We start from the raw sequence: 22,815 nt of genomic DNA on the forward strand, positions 1-22,815 counted from the left end.
TTCCAGATTCTCAATCTCTCCAAATCTAATTTACTCCTAACACAAACCACACAGCATCTTGTTAAAATAGACTTGTAAAGATGTGATTCAAACTTGCTGCTTGGACTTGATGCAAGTGAAAGCCTTCTGTAGATACGTGAGTTTGGCCCAAGGCACTGTGAAGCTTCAACCAGGTCCCGATTTTCCTCAAACCCAACATTTTGGCAGCAGTTTCAAGAAAATCCATAGGTAGCATTTTTGTTGATATACACCACAACAATAAATAGCTAAAATAATAAGTACTATTTGTTTTAAGAATAATGATTAAGGGACAGACTCAGTGTTGCTGTATTTCCCACAGATTTTTTTTCTTCTGTTTCTGATGACCCATTTTCAACAGGCCACTGAATACTGTGCTTTAGTGCATGTTCTTGACATATCTTTCACACAGTCTCCAAACACCTCAGAAACATTAATAAATTAAGCTGCAAGAGCACTAATAAGTTCAGCTTCACATTCACAGAACCTAAGTCTCAAAGTCTTACTGAGTATCTGTGGCAGATCCAAAAATGAAATTCAGTTTTCCAATCACTTTTAATTACGCTTTGCTACTAGGTCATGCAACCACACAGTCTAATTCAGGTTGGAAGGGACCTCAGGGGACCACCTCGTCCATCTGTCTCCCCAAAGCAGGACTAACTACTGCTCTACGCCAGGTTGCTCATGGCTTCATCCAGCCAAGGCCTGAATAACCCATAGAGGGAGGATGCACCATTGCTCTGGACAACTTCTTCCAGTGTTTCACCACCTGCACAGAGAAGATTTTTTTTTGTGTGTCTCCAGTCAGCATTGTGGTCATTGCCCTCGCCCTGTTGCTGAGCTCCTCTGAGAAGAGTCTGGCTCTGCCATCCATCCAGCTCCCCTTAGGCTGCAAAACCTCCATCAAGGCCCAGCTCAGACATCTCCAGGACGAACAAACCCAGCTCCTCAGCCTCTTCTCCCGTGCCATGACCACCTTGGTGACCATTCCTGGGCTCCCTCCTGTGGGTCAGTCCCTCTCTTGTCCCAGGGCCCACAGCTCAGCACAGTCAGCCCTTCCCCAGGAGATCCTCAAAGCCAAGTGGAGGGTGGGGATCCCTTGCCTGGACCCGCTGGCTGCACTCGCACCAGCACAGCTCTGGAGGTGGTTGGCTACCTTTGCTGCAAGGACCCGCTCACTGCTGACCCCCTTCAGCTTCTTGTAAAACAGCACCCAGGGCCTTTTTCGGCAGAACTACCCCCAGGGAGTCACAACCCCAGCCTGCCTCGGTGTATGGGGTTAACCCAGCCTAGCACTGGGACTTTGCTTTTACTTTTGTTGGATTTCATTACCTTTCTCTCATCTTGTTCTTCCAGCTGTAAAGCCCCATTAGAAGAGCAGCTGTGCCCTCCAAGGTATGAACTGCACCCCAGTTCGGTTTCATCATGAATCTGCTGAAAGTCCACTACATCCCATCAACTAGGTTGCTAGTGAAGAAGTTAAAACAGTATTGGCCCCAGCAGAGATAAGTGTAAAACAGCACTCAGCATGGACCAGCCAATCCCTGCTAAACTGGCCCTCGCCCTGTAGTCTATCCATCCAGTCCATTTTTACTCAGGTTAATGGCCAGGATATTACGACAGACCATGTCAAATGCCCTGCTAAAGTCAAGGTAGACAACATCAATTCAATTCTCATAGTAATACTTCAAGACAATTATTTGTTCAGAGAAGGTGAACAGGTATGTCAGGTGTGATTTGCTTCTGATCAGCCTATTCTGGCTAGGTCCTCATGCCCTTGAAATATCTTCCATGAAAAACAGCAGCATCACTTTCCTGGAGACTACCATGGGGTTGATGGGCCCGCAGCTACCCACTCTTACCCTTTTTGATTACAATTGTTACGTTTGCCTTTCTCCAGGCATCAGGAACCTTCTCCAGTGACCATGATCTTTCAGTGATGACAGGCAGTAGCTTCAGGATGATTCTAGTCAGCTCCCTCAGCGACCCCCAGCGTGTCCTGTCTGACACCATGGACCAATTTGTTTAAATAGACCCTAGCTCCATCCTTCCCTACTGTAGTGACTACCACCCCTCCTTTTTATTTTTGCTGCTGATGCACTCATAGTAGCCATTCTTGTCCTGCTCATCCCTCACCAGATTTGGTTCCACCCCAGCTCTGACCTTCTTCATTCTGTCTCTACATGGTCTGGACAACACTTCTGTGTTGCTCCTTGGTTGCCTGTCCCCACTTCTACCTCATGTCTGCTTCCTTTTTACATTTACACTCAGTCAGGGGCTCATCTGTCATCTCAGATTCCCATTACAGATTTTCCCCCTAATTTCTTTGAAATCTTATACCCAGTGGCATAACTGCCCTTCACTTCAACAGAGCTAGAATTCTACCACCCTTTAGAAATTACTACTAGCAACTTTGTCACCTCGATTGGAAAATTTGCACTTGTTGTCATCCTCTATTACAAATAGATGCTTCTGCTATAAATGATTTGGTTTAAATAATTAAGATGCATCTAAAAATACTACAGTTTAACACACAATTGTGTCTTCTGTCATCTTACAGCAGCAGCCTCCCAAATATGACCTAAACAATACTAAGTCATGGTGGCAGCAGATATAATCTTACTCTTCCACACAGAATTTCAGCAACTAGAAAATGTTTTCCAACTGTCTTCAGCAGTACACATGCACATTCAGCAACACTATTTTCACTTTTCAGAACTAAAACAGATATATGCCAACTCTGTAAACCTTTTTCTTTCCAACATACCTGTAAAGACCTGAAAGTTAAAGAGCGCATTACCCAAGACAGTCCTTCTGGAAAGCATCAGCTCCCAAGAAACAGAAAAGACTAAAATTTCATCCATGTTTTTGAGATGACACGGGAACATTTTCAAGCCTATTTTCAAAACTTTCTGGACAAGACATTCATAGTCAAATGCTAAACAATGTTTGCTGTAGTCTGAAGCACTGTAAAATGGACAGAACAACTGACAAATATAAAAGTGATGCAAAAACGAAGCAAAAATTATGTAAAAATGATGTCAAACTTATGTTCCTGTTCACAAATACCTTTCACTGGGAAACTTTTACATGAGTTTTTCATATACATCGTTTAAGACATGAAAGATTTTTAAATGGTTATTTTCAGATACTTAAAAAATCTGCTTGCAACAAAACCTGAATGTATGATCATTCTCTCTTCTTTCACAATTCAATGTCACAAAAAACTTGGCACTGGTACTTAACACATCCACACCTCTTTCCCATGCTGCTCTCCACGCCGGCTTTCTTGCAGCTCCTTCAATCTAAACCACCCTCCAAACCCTGGTGCACTCTGGTTGTAACTTCTCCTTCCTTAAGAAACACCTCGAACAGCACTTCTTCCAAAAAGCTCAGCAAGGAATTCTTTCTAAACACCACAAGGCTCGAACCCAAACCCACACTGTGTTGCTCACAATTTGAAGATGCTTTTGTTTCAAGAACAAACACCCCATCTGGTGATTCTGAACTAACTCTTCCTTTCCTGCTTCTCTTCTCACAGACCATTTTCTCCTCTTCCCTTAAAAATATACAACAATAATAACAGTATTTCCCACTCTTCTTTGATGAGAGCTTATACCCAGCTCTGTATTCTTTTAAAACTCCCTCCCAACTCACTCACACAGGATCACTTTCAGTTCTGGGTGAGCAGATTTTCCTAACATCTTCAGAAAGCCTATCAATGTTACATTACTTTGTATATCTTAAGATTTATCTTTGTCTCTCTGGTTCTCACTTCCCCAAGGCAAAGACAATGTTTTTCCACATGTTCTCTTTAGCGCTGATTGTATCACACTGATAATTTTTAATTACCTTTCTGTTCAGAGCCACGCCGTCTTCACAGTCCAGCACCGCACAATCTACATTTAGTGACGGGATTTTTCGTATCTTCTTTTCATCATCCGCAGGTACATACAGCACAGCTCGCCTGGGAACATACTTGTGAGATGATGCAAAGTGGTAACTAAGCTTAGGAACACCAGCTGGCAGAGAAGAATCCACCCTGTAAAGGATATTGCTGAAATTAGACTCTTGGCTACGATGCTGTAAAGAACACTTGACAACATTTCAAAAGTGAAACATTCCTACCTAGATAGTGGCTGGTTTGGGGTTATTTATATGTTGGGGTTTTTTTCCCTTAGGAAGAGCCAAGGTAGAGAGGTATAACAGTCAATTGCAGCATAAAACTCTAAAACTACTATTTCAACAGAAGTTGCAAACTTAAACGCTCAGGACTGAAGAGCTACCAAGGCTGAGGTTATCTGTGCAGACTTAATTATGCTGCCCATTCTGTGTGCTATGGCAAGTATTAAATACAGAAAGGTGGTGGGTTTTTCCCCCGGCCGCCCCCAAAGGATGGAGTCATTGCTGAGAATGGACCGGGACTACTTTAGGGAGGAGGCTGCAATCTGCCACGTTTGCTCCAGGAGCTGGACGACATGCTGTGAATGAAGCAGGGGTGTTGGTTAAAACAAACATGGGTTTGCGATGTTGATTTTGTGACTTTAGCGTTATATCAACAAATGTATTTGCATGCAAATTTTAAATAAGCAAAATGGATGGTGATGGGAAAACGAGGAAAGCAGGAATGAAAACTCCACGTAATGTGGAATCGCACTAATCCCAACATGTCCTCCCAGAAGCTTTCAAATTCATAGCACAGCTGTCCGTCGACAGAGCTCATAAATCCACCAGAATCATCATCAGGTTGTCAGCTGTGGCACCTTTTAAAATTTATAAATGCTTTGTGCACCACACTTCCGTGCAGGTGTGAGTCTGTGCTGTGCATGGTCCGCAGGCATCAGCTCCGTGGTGGTCTCCACCCCATCCCAGTATTCCCAGTGAGGGACCAGCTAACCCGCCCCAGGCACCAGCCTGGTTGTGGAGGCAGTGGAGGTATGTGGAGGCAGTGGAACTGCTGGGGGAGGCTGCCCTCCAGTGCGGTAGAGAGCTTGCTTTGCTCCATAAATTACAAGCACAGAGAAATAAATTGCAGAGGGTGCCACTGTGTTTCATGGCCTTCCAAAAAAAAACCCCAAACAACCCTTGCCTGCTCTTTTTTCTCCCCATTTCACTCTGTACCCTCCAGGCCTATTCGGCTACGTCAAAAATGGGGACAAAATAATACATTTTGCCTTCTTACTCAGAGCACAACTCATTTATGCCACAAAATAATCCTAACATATAACACCATTAAGCGTTATCATGCATATTATTCAGCACTTTGAATAATGCAAAGCTTTTCTAGCACCATGCTGAACATGTCATTATCACATCATGTCAGGGACCCATGCATTTTCCTATGCCCCTCTTAATAACACTTCCCAAGTTGCTGCACATGGCTGCAGGCTCAAGTGGGTTATGTTCCAAGTGAACATGACTAACCCCCTCAAATGCTTGGAAATTAGTTCAGTTAATCTAAATCAGAGCCAACGCGAGGTGTCATTGACAGATCAGCACAACACTTGCCTTTCTAAGCTAACCCCATCAAAGAGTCACAGAATCACAGAATGGTTGGGGTTGGAAGGGACCTCTGGAGATCATCCAGTCCAACCCATCTGCTAAAGCAGGTTCACCCAGAGCAGATCACACAGGAATGTGTCCAGGTGGGTTTTGAATGTCTCCAGAGAAGGAGACTCCACAAGCTCTCTGGGCAGCCTGTTCCAGTGCTCTGGCACCCTCACAGCAAAGAAGTTTCTCTTCATATTCTGATGGAACCTCCTGTGCTTCAGTCTGTGCCCTCATCCTATCGTTGGACACCACTGAAAGGAGTCTGATCCCATCCCCTTGACACCCACCCTTGAGATATTTGTAAGCATTGGTAAGATCCCCTCTCAGCCTTCTCTTCTCCAGGCTGAACAGACCCAACCCTCTCAGTCTCATAAGAAAGGTGCTCTAAGCCCCTCTCTTCCCCTAGAGTGTGCACTTTAAAAGCTGAATATGTCTTGAGTTAAAAATACAAAGAAAGGTCTTATTACATTTTATCTCAGGAAAATAAATTGAAAAGGACAACTATTTCACCACCTCCTCTGCTGGGTCTCTGTATGTCCTCAGTGGACTCACTTTAGAAGCCCACAAAAACTGCCAATCTCTTCATTGTAATATGCCTGGTAACGCTTAATTCAGCCTAAACGATGGGGCAGCTTTGTTGTTAAGCATAAACAATGCATTATTTTAAGACAAGTGCCAGTGCTACCTTTGTTAATCAGTCTTCTTCATCTCTAACAGCAAAAGCTTGAAGACTTTGGTAGTAGAGGTCCTGGAGAAACCCAGAGACTTGCAACTGAGATTCACTGAGTTTCTCCTAAGTACACTCTTTGCCCCTCTCCTACAAACCACTTCATGTCCCCCGCCTCATGTTGAAGTGGGGATGGTAACACAACTTGTGGCAACTCAAGTGGCTGCTAGTAAATCCACTTAATCCCTTTTTCTTGCAGTAGTACACTTTGGGAGAGTAAGGAGGAGGTGGAAGAGTGGTTTATCTCAAACGGGAAAAGAAGGGTCTTTTTTCAGTGTGACACAGAGGTCAGTAAAGAAGTCTGCAGTCCTTCACTAAACATATATGAGGGGACAAAAGTGATTAGAGTCTATTCTCTTTCTCTGATGGCTTCAACCCTGTAGTTCCCAAAGGCACAAAGGAGTCAAAGAGCTCAGCCCATCAATAGTTAACTTCAGCCTACAAGCAAGCAGCCCCTGAAGCACCCTTCTTGACCACCTCTCACCAACCCTCCAACCCACCCAAAACTCTCGAAACTCCATGGATGTGGCTAATACCATAATCTCAGAGCATGCTGAGATGAGATGTATCTCCCATCATGCATTTCCCAGGATTTCTCCCAGGCTGTCATTGAACCATGGGCTGCTTGACCAGCTGGTTTCCCTCTCATTGCTGCAAGCCCTGCGAAGGCAACTCTGCTCGCAATTCCGTGCACATCGGTGTGTAGCAGTGTGTAGGTAAAACTGTTGCTACCTGCAGACCTGATTTAGTCAGGTGTAACCGCTGTGGTCTATGAACTTTTGTTCAGATGGAGGAGCAGCTGACTCTGAAGAAGCAGTAGATGTAATCCATTAAAAACACCATCACCTAATAGGCTTAATATTAGAAATACTATCAGTTGGTGACTACTGGTAACTCCTCTTCAGCTAACCAACTTGGTGGCCACATGGGCCAAAACCGTAAGTTTCTCAGGACACAGATTATCATACAAATATACTGGCGATTTGTCAAAACATTAGTCTTACAGAACGTTTTAGCAAGTTGAGAAAATAATAATTTTTTCAAGAGGTATGGCCAGAAAAATAGAAAAGTACAGTCAGTGGAACAACACAGCATTTTTCTCCTTTAAAAAGAAAGGCATCCAGAAATGTAAATAAGATTTTTCAACAAGTATGCTTAGGTGTGACTGCAGTAAATGTTTTTGTATGCTATTATTTTGACATATATTCTTAAAAAGATCTTCTGTTCTCACCATGCATTTTCCTTGCATAGTCATATTTTATGTTCTACAATAAAAGGAAACGCGGAGGAAGAAGCAGATTTATTAAGAAATCCATTTGCCTATAGACCTTTTGAAAATGGGCAGTGGCAAGTCCCAGGGTGCTATACATGTTAGCAGTTAGCTACTCTGGTAGGAAACGCTATCCTGATTATCTTGACTTCTGTTATTTTGATAGAACGAAAACATCCCCAGCAGTTACTTTTTTTAGGACAAAAAACCCACACAGCACTGCAATCTCAATTATATTGTTAACCCCACGCCATAAAGAGGAAGAAAATCTTACATATGTTTTGTGACTGCAAGTATTTTAATGATTCAGACTGATCTTGACTGTGCTTTAAACTAAACATGGACATAAGCCAAGTGAATTTGCTAAGACAATGTTTCTTCCTTTAAGCACTCTAAGTTAAAACAAGGACTAGGCTGTTGGGTAAAGCTCATTAAATTGTTTTACAGCAGCCTATTTTCATTCATAGCATCTAGCTGCACACTGAATGCTCCTGGGTCTTGGAAATGAAACTACATTTCTTCAGCAAACATAACTCTCTATTAAAGTCTTCATTTAATAGATGAAAGTAGCTGGCGAGTTAAAGTTACTTGCGATCCTCTGAGAACTGTTTCACCCAACAGCAAATAGTTCATCCTCAGGAAGGAGAAAACAAAACCTTTTTTATTACTAAGAGGCATTGCACTTTGCAAAGGCAGCCATACAGTGTGACTGCAAAACAGAGAAATTACTCCGAATTACACAGATTACCCTGCTGTAAAGTGCATTTTCACGTTCCAGCATTGCTCATGCTCACACATATACTTAACTGCACACACCTGTACAGTTCCATCGGAGCCAACAACATATAGCTCACAAAGTAAAGCACTCCCACAAGTGATTTTCAGGATCAGCACATTAACCTGCATTTCTGTTCTCTGTTTATTTTCATTTAAACAGGGAAGAGATGCTGCACTGTGGGCTGCCTGATACATGAAAAAATATCAGTTGCTCAATAAGCCAAATCTCTCCTTCTACTACCTTTGGCACAATGCTGGCAGGTATTTCCAAAGAACATGTTTAGGTATTTGATTAAAACTATTTAAGAAGCTGGATCATTTCCACAGGGTATATTTCTGGGCTGTATACATGTACTAACAATGTACTGACCACGATCCTGAGTATCTGTGGTGCTGTGGCACCAGGACAGAAGTGACCCCAGACCTAAGACCCCACTGAACACAACCCAGCTAATGCAGCAAAATTTCCTACAAAATACTTATCTGATGTGAGCAAAGAAACCCTCCGAGTAAACAGAATGGTTTTCCTATGTAGAATTTTCTAGGGAGTAGCTGACAGCCACACACAGATAATCTGCCAAAGACAAAGGAAAGTTCTGCGAAATTACAAAGCCCCGCAATTTGCATAGTAATTCTTTCTAATTAAGAAAGAAGATAGAAGTTGTTTGTTATAAACATCAGCAGGCCCTGTGCAAATACGAAGGGCTCGCAGCCGAGCTGAGTATTTGTCGAATCAAAGCGACTCGCCGGAGAGTTTTATTGGTACAGCTGCGGCGCATGCATTTTATCACACATGCTAATAATCCTGGTTATGGCACTAACATTTTAATCATTTGTTCTGTGGGCTTGTTTCTCAAACAATTAGCACTAATGAATGGCCAAAATACCTCGGATCATATATGTCTAATTGCAGTCAAGAGCGGTTATTGTCCGCATGTACATTTCAATTCACCTCTGGGGATAATGTTTGTTAATTGTATTTCTTTATATAGCAAGTGAAAAAAGGCTGTTCACTCAAAAAGGGACTAAGTGTTCTCTTCTTTCCCTTTGTTCCCACAAGAAGCTAAAGTCACTTCAAGAGGCACTTAATCCCATCATCCATGGTTACAATTGCCTTACAGCATCAATCAAAAAGAATCTGAAGTAAAATGATGCAGCTATATTGTGTAATTAAAAGCAATTCAGGTAGTTATTGCTTGGGGCATTTTCCAGGTCCAAATACTTAAAATGGCACTGCGGGGATGCTAAATACTGTAGTGTTTTAAATTTGGTCAACTACAATATCTCACAGAGAAAGGGGAGGAATATGCAAAAAAAAAAAAATCTCCTAGTGTGTATTGTAAAGCGAAAGAAAAGAGGAGGAACAGCTAACGTTTGAAGTGACAAAATCTACAAGTCTCCATATAAAAGGGAAATAAAAATATCAAGAAGAGAGAAAAGGGGAGTAAAAAGAAAAGGATGGCAGTTTTCAGGGAAAAGAAATTCCCTGCAATTGTTAAAAAGTTAACATGTGAAAAAATGCTAACGTTTCCTCGCCTGGAAGACAAAAGCTCATGTCACAAGCTTTACCATCAGAATACAGGTCCTCAAAATCTTAGCGCTTTCCTAGTGGAAATAAATCCAAGGATAAACACAAGGTAAACTGAGCGGCTGTTGTTTGGGGGAAAAAATAAAAAGGAGGGAAAAAGGAAAAAAAAAGAGGAAAAAAAGAAAAATACTTAGGTTGAGAGAAGAGCTATGATATTTACTTCAGAATAAAGCCAGAACTTTCGGGAAGGTACTTTACCTAACAACTGCCACTAACCTTTATCCAATTATGCTAAAATTAAAACTGGGGGGGGGGAGGGGGTACCAACATATCAAACACTCAGCTTTATGTTTTGATTTCTTCCTTTGTTCCAGACCCACTATGGTCAGTTCCCTGACCCTCCAAAAACTAATTAAGAACCCCCCCGAAACCTAACCCCTCGCCAGGGCAGGCAGAAGCCACCAGCTCTCCTGGTTCGAGATCTCTTGACAAGTAGCTTTCCTTCCCGAGTCAAAGCACCCTGGAAGAGGCTTTGTCTGACTTCAAACTTCCCCCCGTAAGGCTGACATGATCTTGCACCGATGTAACGCCGAGATTAATTTCCCCGAAGCTGATGAGAGATATACAGGTACAAAATCGGCCCCCATGTCCCTCAGGTTTGAAGGAGGTGATGGAATAAACCCAAACGCTTTCCACGGCATCCGTGGGGAGACAGGCAGTCTGCACCCAGCTGCGGGCACCGAGCGCGCTGGACTGAAGAAGCGCTCACAAAAGAAAACTTGGCGAATTAAGAAATTTAACCCCCGTAACAACCAGCTTTGGATATCAAAAGGGACAGCTTGGAGGCAGCCGCTCCCGAGAGCGGTTGCCTGCTGGAAAAAACTGTAGCAGCGAGAAATGAAGTGGGGGCTTCTCAGTGACCTTTAGCAAGCACTTGCTCCGACTGATCAGGACACATCATATTACAGCCAAAAAAGAGAGAGGTGAACCAAATGGGGGAGGAGAGCCCCGCTGATTAAAAAAAAAAAAAATTAAAATCGGGATGCAGAGAAGTGTGAGTGGAAGAAAGCATTTTAGGGTTTAAATGGAAACTGAGTACAAAATCCAAAGTTGCTGGCAAGTCATTTCAGGAAAATATGTATCTTTGGCTGCTATTTATAATTTCTTCCTACCTCCAGTAAATTGATATAAGTCATAGAACTGGACACCAGAACCTTTCTGAGGAAAAGATTGAATACAAACCAGGAATGTACTGTCAAAAGCTTAAAATTACAGACTCTGAAGCCATAAAATGATAAAAAGCTATCATAGGTTAAATAGTTAACCAAACTTCCTCCTCCCACCAGCACTAAATGTGGAAAAAAAAAAAAAAGACCTTTTATTTACCCCACCATGTTCTTTCAACTACATTTGACCCTGTTGTTTTGGTTCACTCTGAGCTCCACCATGCCTTGAATTGCTTTGACTGAAGATCAGGGTTTTTTTCTTCTTGGTTCAAAATGGCCAAATTAGACAGTGAGGATAAAAAAAAGGACCGCCAGTCTCTCATATTACTAACGTCTCCTCTTTTCACAGCAGCAAAAATAGTCTGATTTTAAGGAAGAGAAGAGTGCTACCATCCTTCGATTTAATCAGGGAATTTTTAAAGAGATTTAAATAATGGCTCAGGGTGACAAGGGCTGCTGCTTCCTACTAATGGCAACAGGCTGCTTCTCTCAGGCAGCCCCTGTGTGTGTGTTTGCCATCATCCAAGGTTAATTGGTGTCCTGTCTTGCGGAGCTTTAACATACGTGACATCCAGTCGAGGGTTTGCTTCCTTCCTTACGGAGTGGATAACTCTGAATAACTCGTCATGCCCATGAAATATTGCCGAGCTGAGCTGCGCCTCGCTTTGCTTTTACCATCAGCAAAGTTTCTGGCTCCTTGGGATGCTTTCTGCTGCTTAAACAAACCCACATCACTGCAGGGCAGTGGAAAAGCACTCTGTTTGTCTGTGACACATTTGCTCTGCCACATTAACCAAAGGAAGGTGTAGTTAAGATAACAATTCATTTTTGTGTTTTTCTAAATATAAAGATATATAACTAAACATAAACACTGAGCAGTTTTGAAGTTTTCATTTCTAAAAGTGAATTTTAAGTGCTCTCATGCATTTAACGGATGTTGTTTCATTTTTTAAATCTACAAAACTCTAAAGGGATTTTAGAAAATTTTGTTTAGCTATACATTTTCTGAACAGAAGGTCTTGCCTTACATATTTTTACAGGATTGCAAATCACAGGTACAACAGAAAATCACAACACATTTTAAATAACCAAAACATCCCACAATAAAGATGAAAATTCAATAGGGTATCGAGAGGTTTAGAAAGGACTACACATAAAATGAGCCAAAAAACTTAAGATGTGCATTGAGAAGTAAGAAGAGATTACTTCAAATGTATGACATTGATGTATGACTTGTTTTGGTTTATCACTGTCGTGTACAAACCAATATGCACCAAGTGTGCTCGGAACTGTGCGAAACAAAGGAAAAACCATGGCTTCTGGGGTCAAGCATCTTCCAGTTCAGGAGGAGGATCAGGCACGTATCATCAACAAGCCATCCTGGAGCATCCCACGCCAAACTGTGTCTTAGGAAGTGAATATATAAACCCCACAAATCTGTAATGGTTGCACTTTTATAGAGTCAGACCCATGCTGGTGGCCTCTGCAGAGAAGTTGGAGATTCTTTCTGTCACTGCAAACCCACTTTTGCCTCTCCCAGTTCTCCCCTCCGGCTCACCACCAGGTACTTCCATCCTACTAATTGTGCCTCAGTGTCTTCATACACACCAACTGCGCAGCCACCCATGTCTCTATGTACACATAAACAAAACCTGACAAAAACGTTTGGGCAGAATTTCTTTTCTCACTGAACATGCTGTTCCCCTCCTTTCTGCCCACACCAGGACATGGGGAGCATCCCCAGCGTGGAGCTCTCACAAGCTCCCGCCACTGGTCCAGCTGTGTGCGCCTTGGCTAAACGCTGCAAGGTCAAGCTTGAGACCAGGATTTGAAAATTCAGCGCTAATTACTGTGATTACAGCTCAAGTCCCAAACAGTCAAAGCCTCCCGAGCCCTTTAGGAGCGGGCTGCCAAGGAGTTATACGTAAAATGAAAAACAGGCACTTGATAAAGTCAGGATCAATAAAGTGCCATTCCTGCCTGTTAATGACCTTGCTGTAACACAGCGTCACCACGTTCAGCAGAGCCTGCGCAGGTTAGATATCCATATCGGCGCAGCGTGAGAGAAAAGGAACATGGTACAGTCCTGGAAATTAGTTCTGATTTGCAGCTAAGTTAAAATAAAATTACACTAAAGATGTGTCTGAGAATATTTAGCAGAAGGAAATGAATTGGGCGCCAATATACTGGTGCTGCAGAAGTCATAAGGAAGAAGAAATTTGTCACCCACTTTGGGTCATTCAGAATTTCTCTTTTTTTTTGACAAATTGTCTTCTTTGTACTTTCAGTTGTGGTGGGGATATTTTACAAACTGAGGTTCCCTTTGTAGTTCTGAGAATTTTTCACTAAATAGGCAATATTTCATCTTGATTTGCAATTTACGGCAGTCTACACTTAGCAAAAGCACAAACAGCTCGACGATTCCTGTACTTAGAAATGTATGTAAATTATGCTACTAAATAAAGCACAGACATTTTTACTGCTTAGGAAAAACAAAACAATATTGCAGCCTTCTCTGCACTTTGAGATTGCTCCTGTAAACTCACTCAAGCATGTGCTTAGCCCAGAGAAATCAAAAGGACTAGTCAAACTCTTAAAATTAACCGTGTGCGTAAGTGCCTGCGGGACTGGGGATTAATTTTGTATTATGAAACTGTTCCATTGCCATGTGTTCTTAGGCTATATATGGGCCAACCTGCTATTTCCAGGTTTTGGCACACACACTTGTGCAAAATTGAGACTTAGATGCATGCAGATGCAATCCAGCTGGTGAGTATCTTTTAAACAATATAAAGACCTTCTATCTCAGATGTGGGGAAAAAACCCCACAGCTGCATATTTTCAGAATAAGATGAAAAGCAAAAATATGATTTATGTTTAGCCAAGCATTATTTTGTAGAATTATCTTGTAGAAGAATTATTTTATATTAAACAGAACTTATTCAGAATGGCTTCTGTGACAAATAACTGAGCAGTGAAGAACAATTTAGCAAGCAATTAGTAAATGTGAAAATGCTGAAGACCAGAACTATAAAACTAAAATGTACCACAATTATATTAAAAAAAAAAAAAAGTTGTAATTACATCAAAGCTGATGTAACATGACAGAAGAAAGAACGAATGCGCAATGCTATTAGTTCAACAGCAAGTGTAGCTACACTGCTTGAAAAACAACCGCTCTTCGCTTTTGAATACCAGTCTGGTGGAAATTTTAAAATATTTCCTAAACAGATGATAAAGAAGAAGACTTGCAAACCCCATAGTGCTCCAGGCAGCACTTAACTTCAGCAATGTCTACAGGCAGAAATACTACCCTGCAATAAGGCTCAGGATGGCACAAACAAGCATCTGTGTTTACTTTTTCACTAGTCAGATTTATAAGAGCAATGAAATCCCTACATAAGCATTTTATATTGACCTGATATGGACTTACTGTTTTAACCAGCTTTTTAACTAACTCCACAGGTTAATAAAGGCAACTACATGAATCCTTACTGCCTATACATTAAGATAAGAAAAACATTCATTAAGCAATATCCAGACTGCTTTAATTACAGGAATATCACTCTTATTTGTAGTATAATGTTCGTTAAGTACAGTATAACATTTTCTTAAAATGCCCCAGAGGCAGTTAAACTCTTGATTAGCTATTAAAAAAATCCCAACTCCCTTAACTTCAATCACAGAAGTTAATGCCTGCTGCAATGAAATTCCAGTACTTTTAATCATACAGAAATCTCATATGTAAATCTTGTTACCCATGAAAACATTATATAAGATCAAACGAATTTTCTATGCCGCTATCATTATTCAATGTTAACAAAATGTGGGAATCTTTCTATGACAGCTGTGGTAATAACAATAATAAGCCCAGCCCTATTTCCTTTGAGGATTAAGTTAGCTGAAAAACAGATCCTAATTTATTAGTTTCAAAAGATATCAGGGAATGCTGCAAAATTCTGATTTCTACATTTTCATGCCTTTATCTCTGTCCCTGTTCCATTATCCAAAGTTAAAATGTACAAGGCTAGTAGCAGAGGTGTGATTAAACAGCCTTATGAAGACTACTGAACTTTCTTGATCTCTTAAAAAATAAACACCTGGCAAATATTTATTATTCAACACATTTTCTTTTTCTTGTGCCTTTTTTGGTACGTCACAAGAATTAGTATTATTACCGCTTTTGTACAGATGATGCTGGAACACGTACATTTTCTTCAGTATTTATCCTGCATCTGCCCATTATTCCATATGCCTCTCGAAAAAAACTAGTTATTTTTTGTTTGCTAACAACATCAAGAACTCAAAAAATTAAGAAAAACGTTACATCAAATCATGACTGCATAAAAATTGCAACATTTTGAAAGTGCACAATTAAATATTATTTTATGGTTCTTGTGTCCCTGGCTTCGTATTTTCAAGCTTTTCCATGCAACAGCCAAAGCCAGATATTTACTTCAAAAGTAAAAAAAAAAAAAAAAAAAAAAAAAAAAGGTGAAATTTTAGGAAGCCAGGCTAAAAGCAAATTCCAAATATTGTGTAACTAATGATAAAAAGGTGACAGATGTCAATTTATTTTGATCTTCCACATAGGCAGCTGAAGGATATCTTTACTACATGGAAACAGGCATGCCAATCCCTAACTCAGCAGCAGGCCTCCAAAATCATCTCCTTGGCAAGGTCAGTACATTTAAAATGGCAATTTTAGCACCCACCAGCCTTTTCAGGCTCAGCACCCCTGTAGCCACAGTTTCACAGCCATCACCTTCCTCCTGACTCAGGTGGTTCACTAAGCACCTTGATGAGGTGAGCACATTTGGAGAAGACAAACCTCATCTGGTGGTGCCCATGGTGGGGAGCTGATGTAGAGAAACACATTGGTCACATCATCACAGCCTGTCTTACCAAGGATGAACTTTCCTGTATAGGTAAACTCAAAGACCATAAAGATGTCTGACCTAGCAGGGCAGACAGTACAAATGTGTGATGGAGGAAAAGACATTGGCCAAGGGACATATTTTAATACTAAATGCAGAAGCCTGCTATAGAAAAACCCATTTCTAAGCTACTTTTATCATTTAATTATCTCTAAAAAAATCCGCAGAACTGATCAGATTGGATTTACCACATCTCAAGAGACTCAGAAATGGGTTGTAAAACCATGACTCCCAGCAACCCACCACAGATCCCCCACCTAGTAAGACCCATCCCATTTGACGGTCAGTCAGTCACTGACATGGGTACCTTACACAGACCTGAGTTTAAAAAATCATCATCAGGACTGGAAGAGAGACAGGCTGAAAATCAAGTTATCTGCAAAACAAGATGATTTTATTTTCACTAAAAAAAAATCCCTCGAATTATCAGCTAGAAGCCCTTTTTGGGGCACTGAGAGCACCTTGCTCTGTGCAAGTGCAAGAACTCTTATTACACACTCTGTGGGAGTTTCTTATCTGTATTTCCCAGGTGAGATTATTTGTGTGGTTACAGTTGCTACAGTGTATATTTACCATGGCCAGTGACCACAAGGAAAAGGCAAAGCTCAAGAGTTGCCGCCCTGCCTGACAGCCTTGTTTCACAGGATGACCCTTTCCCCAAAAACACCTCAGTTTCGTAAAGTGTGGATTTCCTACCTCACTACATCACAATACACATTGACAGCTTTGGCCCCCTCTCCCTTAAAATCCAGTTTCAGAAGACAGTCCTGTCCCTGATGGCTGCCTGGTGGGGAGGGAAGAGTTGGACGTGGCTGAGAGGGAAGGGAAGAGAAAGACAGGAGAAGGGATCACCAAGCACACACCTCACTCAGGAGTGCAGCGGAGAATAAATTTGTCCAAACTGCCCCAGATTAAGTGTGAGGACTTTTTTTTCTCTAAATTCTTGACACAGACTGTTCAATAATGACGAAGAAAAAATACCCTGCCCCCCTTGCAACCTGCACAAATAAAGGAAACATTGATACATAACAGACGAGTGAAAGTCCTGGATTACATGACAATAAAATCTATAAGGGGAAATGGGATTAGGTCTATTTCCATTTTACAGTTTTTATAACATTTAAATGAGCATCTGTTTCTCTAAGTAGTACAGCACTGAACATCGACACAAAACCCGAACAAGATACAGACTCTTCGAACTCACTGATATAAAACCTTGTGTAAAAATACCGCCTGTGAAAATACGCAAAGGCACCACTTGGTTTTCCTTTAAAAGTCTTCTCTAACAACCTCTGTCATGAATACAGGTTCTGACTTAAGGGAACAAGATAATTAGATGACATACATCTTTTATCCTGCACTGGATAAAGAAAAAAAATATTCCACTACTGTATCTGCCTACTTTTTTTGTCTGGGTATAATTTTAGATATACTTCAGTACAAAGGTGAAATAGTATAATTAAGATACATTTTGATTCTGCAGAGCTTGTAGCATTCCATGCTAATATTAAGAACAAAGTACCTCTCTCAAAGTTGAGATTACATATATGGAGTTTAGATGGTTTAAAGCATTGGTTTTGGTTTCACATTATCCCTTGTTCATCATCATCTGTTTCCTTCCTGATAGGAAGGATGTCAAGAAGTTTCCATTTTTAACTTCCTGAATAACAGTTTTGTTGAGCTAATATCTCGTTAACGGCAAGATTTGTTGTCAGAGACTAGCATCAGATATGCTGGGAAAAAAACTGTGGCATATCCACTCTCTTCTCCAGAACACAGACAGCAGCAAAGTCTTTCCTCCTTTCTTGGGTCATTTGAATTTAAAGGAGAAAATGTGTTAGTGCAAGCAAGAACAAAATGCGAGACACTGGACAGACAGCAGAATATCCCCACTCTTAAAGATAATGTTTTAAGATAAGGTTTGATTTTGGCTTGCAACCACAACAGTCAGGTGACTTCATATTTCTATATGTGCATGCTTATGTTTATGTATATATATTTATATATATTTATGTACCTGCATAGATATCTACAACTTCTATTTATTTATTTATGTACATATAAGTGTGCACACATAAATATGCAAATATGCCCACATACAGGCATATAAGAAGACCCAATGTGCCATAGCACAACGGTAGCATGTAATGATGGAAAGTGGCAAAAATAATTATCTTCCATAAATCCAATAAATAATAAAACTGTTTTTGTTTTTGGTTTGTTTGTTTGTTTGGGGTTTTTGGTTGTTGTTTTGTTTTTTGTTTGGTTTTGTGGGTGTTTTAAAATTTTATTATTATTATTATTTAGAACATTTAGTCTTAAATATTCCTCATACTTTCCTGGAATAAACTGTCTTTTCTTGCATCTTCAGCAATGTTATTAGAGTGGAAATGAAATGCGAAGTTTCCCCAGGACCCCACCTACTTGCACTGAAGGTTGTCCCACCATTAGTTACCGATGCCGGTGCCTTGCCTTTGCAACGCCTGTGGTCTTTGCATCACACACTTTGCATCCACATGCTGTGAGCATCCTACGTATCTTGCACGTACAGGTGTGACCCTGCAGACTGACAGCTGCTGGAGACTGAAAACGTGTCTCAGGGAGCCAAAGCAGCTCTGCCCTGAACATCACTGCTTTCTATCTTTGCCAAGTCCCTGCCAAGAACAAAGCAAGCAACGAGGTATTTCACACAAGTGACACTCCTTCCTTTTCTTCTCTTGGAGCTCAACATTTTTAGCTATAAAAAAGTAAGAGAACAATCTCATATGCTCTTTTCCTTGTGCCTGCCCAGATTAGTTTGGAGGGCAAGGAGGGAATTTAGGGGCTGTTTCATCAATACTCTAGCACTGTGTTAATTAGGTGGGACGAAAGATGACTTTTTGGCTAAACCAGACATTTATAGTGGTAGGCAGAGGCACTAAACTGCACTGCAAAAGAGGGGGGAATAACTTCTTTCTTTCTTTTCTTTTGAGGAGCAGCAGGACAAGGGTGGACATTCCCTCGCCATGATGACCTTAAGGATCTTTTCCAATCTAAATGATTCTATGAGGTGTTTTCCACGCCATTTCCAAAACCACACAGTTCCTATGCCCAGGGTGGGCTGTGGAAACCGCCGCTGAACCCTTTGCAAAACAGACTCAAGTCCCCTGTGGAAACAGTAAAGAGAGAGGCATGCCCCTGGGAAGACTTCTATGCCCATCTTAGATACTTGAACCTGAATGGGGATGTATTTTGGCTGTTTTGAATAGCTTTGGAATAGCTGGAAGGTAATTACCCACCACTGCCAGTGCTAACTCTGTGTTTAAATAATTTATTTCACTGTATATACAACAACTACTCAACTACGCCTTCAGAGGAAATGTTGTTTGATTGCTGGACATTCCTGATGCTCTACAAGATAAACTCCAGCATTCAGCACACTCAAAGAAAAAGGAAAAACAAAACAAAACAACAAAACAACCTGGTGCAATCTGGCCTGAAATCCCGCTTTTCCTTTTAACAAATACAGTTATGGTTTTGGGTGTTTTAAAGATACATTGCCTCTGTTCCTGTCCTAAGTAGATTTAATGTAAATTGTTTTCTCACCGTAACAGTAATGCCTGCTAACTTGAACATCTCAAGGATGTTGATAGATTTTGGTCCACAAAAAGGATGTTATAAATATTAGTAGGTACATATATTCATGCCTCAGGAACTTACACTAGCGTGAAAAATAAATAACCAGTAAGTAAGTTTTATGTGATTTTAGATATACTAGTCTAAAAATATTCTATTTTATTATTTTCTAACATCTGCAAAAATGCTCCCTATTATGAAGAAATCAAACAGAAGACAGATTCTAGACCAGTATGGACTGAATTATGGAAAAGTGAAGATAAAAGAGCCTGGAGAGACAAATAAAGCTTCAGGAGGCTGCACTATGTTGATTACTCCGTTACTGAACTAGATGTGTACATCTTGATGAAAAATGCACTTTTATTACTCTCTACACCTTTTCCTTGCCTGGAATCCAGCAACCAACAAACCAATGTTTAACCCAGAACATGGAGTATTAGGGTGGCTTTGAATACAGTGAAGACTTTGGTAAGACTGCTCACGTTTGAGGGCTGGTAAGGAAGAAGATCAAAAAGCATCTACAGGAGAACTAAAGGGTGACTGTAGGCTGCAAGAAGCCAGGTCTGGCAGAGGGATGAAGTGAGGAAAACCCAAGACTTGGGCAGCATCGACACAAAATCTGAAGCTGGTGACCTGCAACGGGCAGCTCTAGAGGTGAGTCACATGAAGAGGGGCAACAAATGCACAGAGTCTTGGTGAGATGGTCCCTGGGCACCAAAGGGAGGAATGGGTTTTGTGCAAGTGGCAGACAGTGCCAGGGCATGACCCTAACCAAGCCATCATGGGAGAAGACCAGGGAGGACTGGGAAGGGCTGCAGGAGAGATGCACGAGGATGGGAGGTGAGACTGTGAAACAGAAACCAAACCATCAACCAGGGATGCAAAAAGAGAGCTATAGTAGGTATTTGCTTAGAGACCCAGAAGAAAAAAAATCAACAGCAAGATTAAAAGAGTAAGGTGAAGATGTAATTAAAAAAAAAAAAAAAAGGCGGACAAGGTCAGTGGAGATTGTGGTGAGGGAAGCATCAATGAAAACCAGGGACTGAGAGGAATCTCTTGATGCAGCATCAGAGACAGAGAAAATGCATTATCTCAGGGCAGCCATCTGCATCACTTAAGGAAGGCAGGGGTAGCCTGGCACAAGTCTTTGAGGATGAAGCAGGGGAAGGGGGAGTGAAGGGTGGGGAGTACAGGGGAGGAGGAGGAAGCAAAAAGGAGACAGTGGGATCTTGATTATAGCTGAGCATAATGTGAAGAGTTTGAGCATTCTAATGATATCACTTGACTAAGCACCTTCCTGAATCAGGGCCTGGTTCAGGAACCTTCCAGTCAAAGACTGGGAAAGAAGCTGTGTAAACCACACTGAGCAAACGGCAGTTCAGCACGTAGAAGGGAAAAGAAATGGCAACTTTGATGCTGATCCCAGAAGTAGTTCTTCTGAAACCCTCTAACTTGTGACCTGTTACTTCACAGAGAAAGCAGAAAAATATTTTCACTTGCCCTGCACACTGATTTCCTGCACACAAGTGATAATTTTAATTTAGGCCTCTATGTTTTCCTAGCACTTAACTTTGCATAAAAATAAAGTAACTTCAGCTTCCTGCAATGCAGTGCAAGTGGCTGAACTTCCCTTCAGTAGCCAGAACAGCATCCATTAAATGTGTGAAATGCTAAAGGTAACCGTGTCCAACAATAGACAATGAGGCAAAAGGAATTTAGACCAACCTCGGGAACCAGTTTGCCAAAATTATGGGTGGATGCTAGGGGAAAAGGACAATTAATACAGGGACAGATGGCTATGCGAAAACAAAATCCATTATCTAAAACCTGGCTAAGGAAAGCTTAGCAACTGATTGTTTAACAGAAGCAATTAAAGAACTCGATTAAATATAGTACTACCAATAGTTTGGATTCTAAGGAATAAGGCAACTGAGGACTTGCCGTCATTTGTGGCAGTATTAAATACTTGCTGTGCTCATGTTCAACATTAAGGTGCAGACATTTTATACATAATGAGCCTTTCTTATCCCTGTTGGAAGGTGGATTAAAAAATGCAAACAAAATGTAAACCAATAATAAAGGCTTCGGTGACTTGTCAAGTCTTGGGCTCTGTGAGCGGGCTGCTGCTCAGAAGAGCCTATGGAAGTACAACAGTCTTTCCCTCCCTTCTTGACTCCCCCAGCCAACACCAGCACACACATAGTCCTGGAAAACCACACTTGGACAGGAAGCCCGGTGGCCCCACAGGGGTGAAGGGTAGCAGCATTTTCTGGATGTGCCCCACCTGCACCGCCCCGGCTGATGGCCACTGCGGAGCAAGACTTGGACCAGAAGCATGGGAAGCGGCCAAGGTGGCACAAGGGAGACACGTGCCTTGTGCCAGGGGAAAGACCTGCAACCTCTGGCAACCTCTTAGCAGACAGAGGCCGTAGCACAGGGTAGCGGTGGCTCTGACACCCCGGTGGCATCGAGCTGAGCGCCAGCCGTCCTGCAGCGCTCTCTGCCACGAAGCCCACGTGAAACTGCAGCTGCAGGAGCCACCGCCGCCGCTTTCTGTGCCGAGAGCAGGCACGCGTGCGGCACGGCTAAATTGCTCTGCCTCGTATACTGGAGAATTAATTCCAAATAAATGTCTGAATCCCTGCCTCCGGCCGCAGCAAAAGCATTGCTCTCTTGAGGCAGCACGGCGTGAAAAGTTTCACAAGTGATGCAAACGGAGCTTTCCATCAGCTTTACACAGCACAAAATGATGGCTGGAGCTGTCTGCTGTCACTGGCTCGTAGGGACAGTTCAAGCCAGTGGGCCTTATTCAAACAAGCAAGGGATGTTTAATTCTTTTTCCATACTTTCAGAGTACTTTAATTATTTTAGTAACTAACTGACATGCATTACATCAATGTATTTTGTCTCTGTGATGGCACCATCAGTTTGCAATAAAGGTTTCTTTAAGAAAAGAAACGATTTCTTAATTTTTTTTTATTTTAAAAAAAGTTTATAATTACAGGAACACTGACAGGGTTGCTATAGTTACGACTATATCAGCCTTTCAGTTACAACTCCCCGTTTTCAAGGGTCAATAACTCAGTTGTCAAAAATCCCACTGGGCAGAAGCCTGACACACATCTTAGACATACATTAAACAAATGCATAAATAAAAATCGGCTGTT

General features: G+C 41.5%; 1 protein-coding gene across 4 annotated transcripts in view; it reads right to left on the reverse strand.

The window, feature by feature from the left end:
* CLYBL (citramalyl-CoA lyase) overlaps window positions 1-22,815 on the reverse strand; it is a 181,343-nt gene that overhangs the window by 83,200 nt on the left and 75,328 nt on the right. For all 4 annotated transcript variants that reach the window (XM_082052018.1, XM_082052019.1, XM_082052017.1 and 1 more), the window contains exon 2: window positions 3,871-4,060. In XM_082052018.1, coding sequence (XP_081908144.1) covers window positions 3,871-4,060 — 190 coding nt within the window. The remainder of the gene's footprint in view (window positions 1-3,870; window positions 4,061-22,815) is intronic.

The sequence above is a fragment of the Streptopelia decaocto genome (genome assembly GCF_964273445.1).
Source record: "Streptopelia decaocto genome assembly, chromosome: 1".
Lineage (NCBI taxonomy): Eukaryota > Metazoa > Chordata > Aves > Columbiformes > Columbidae > Streptopelia > Streptopelia decaocto.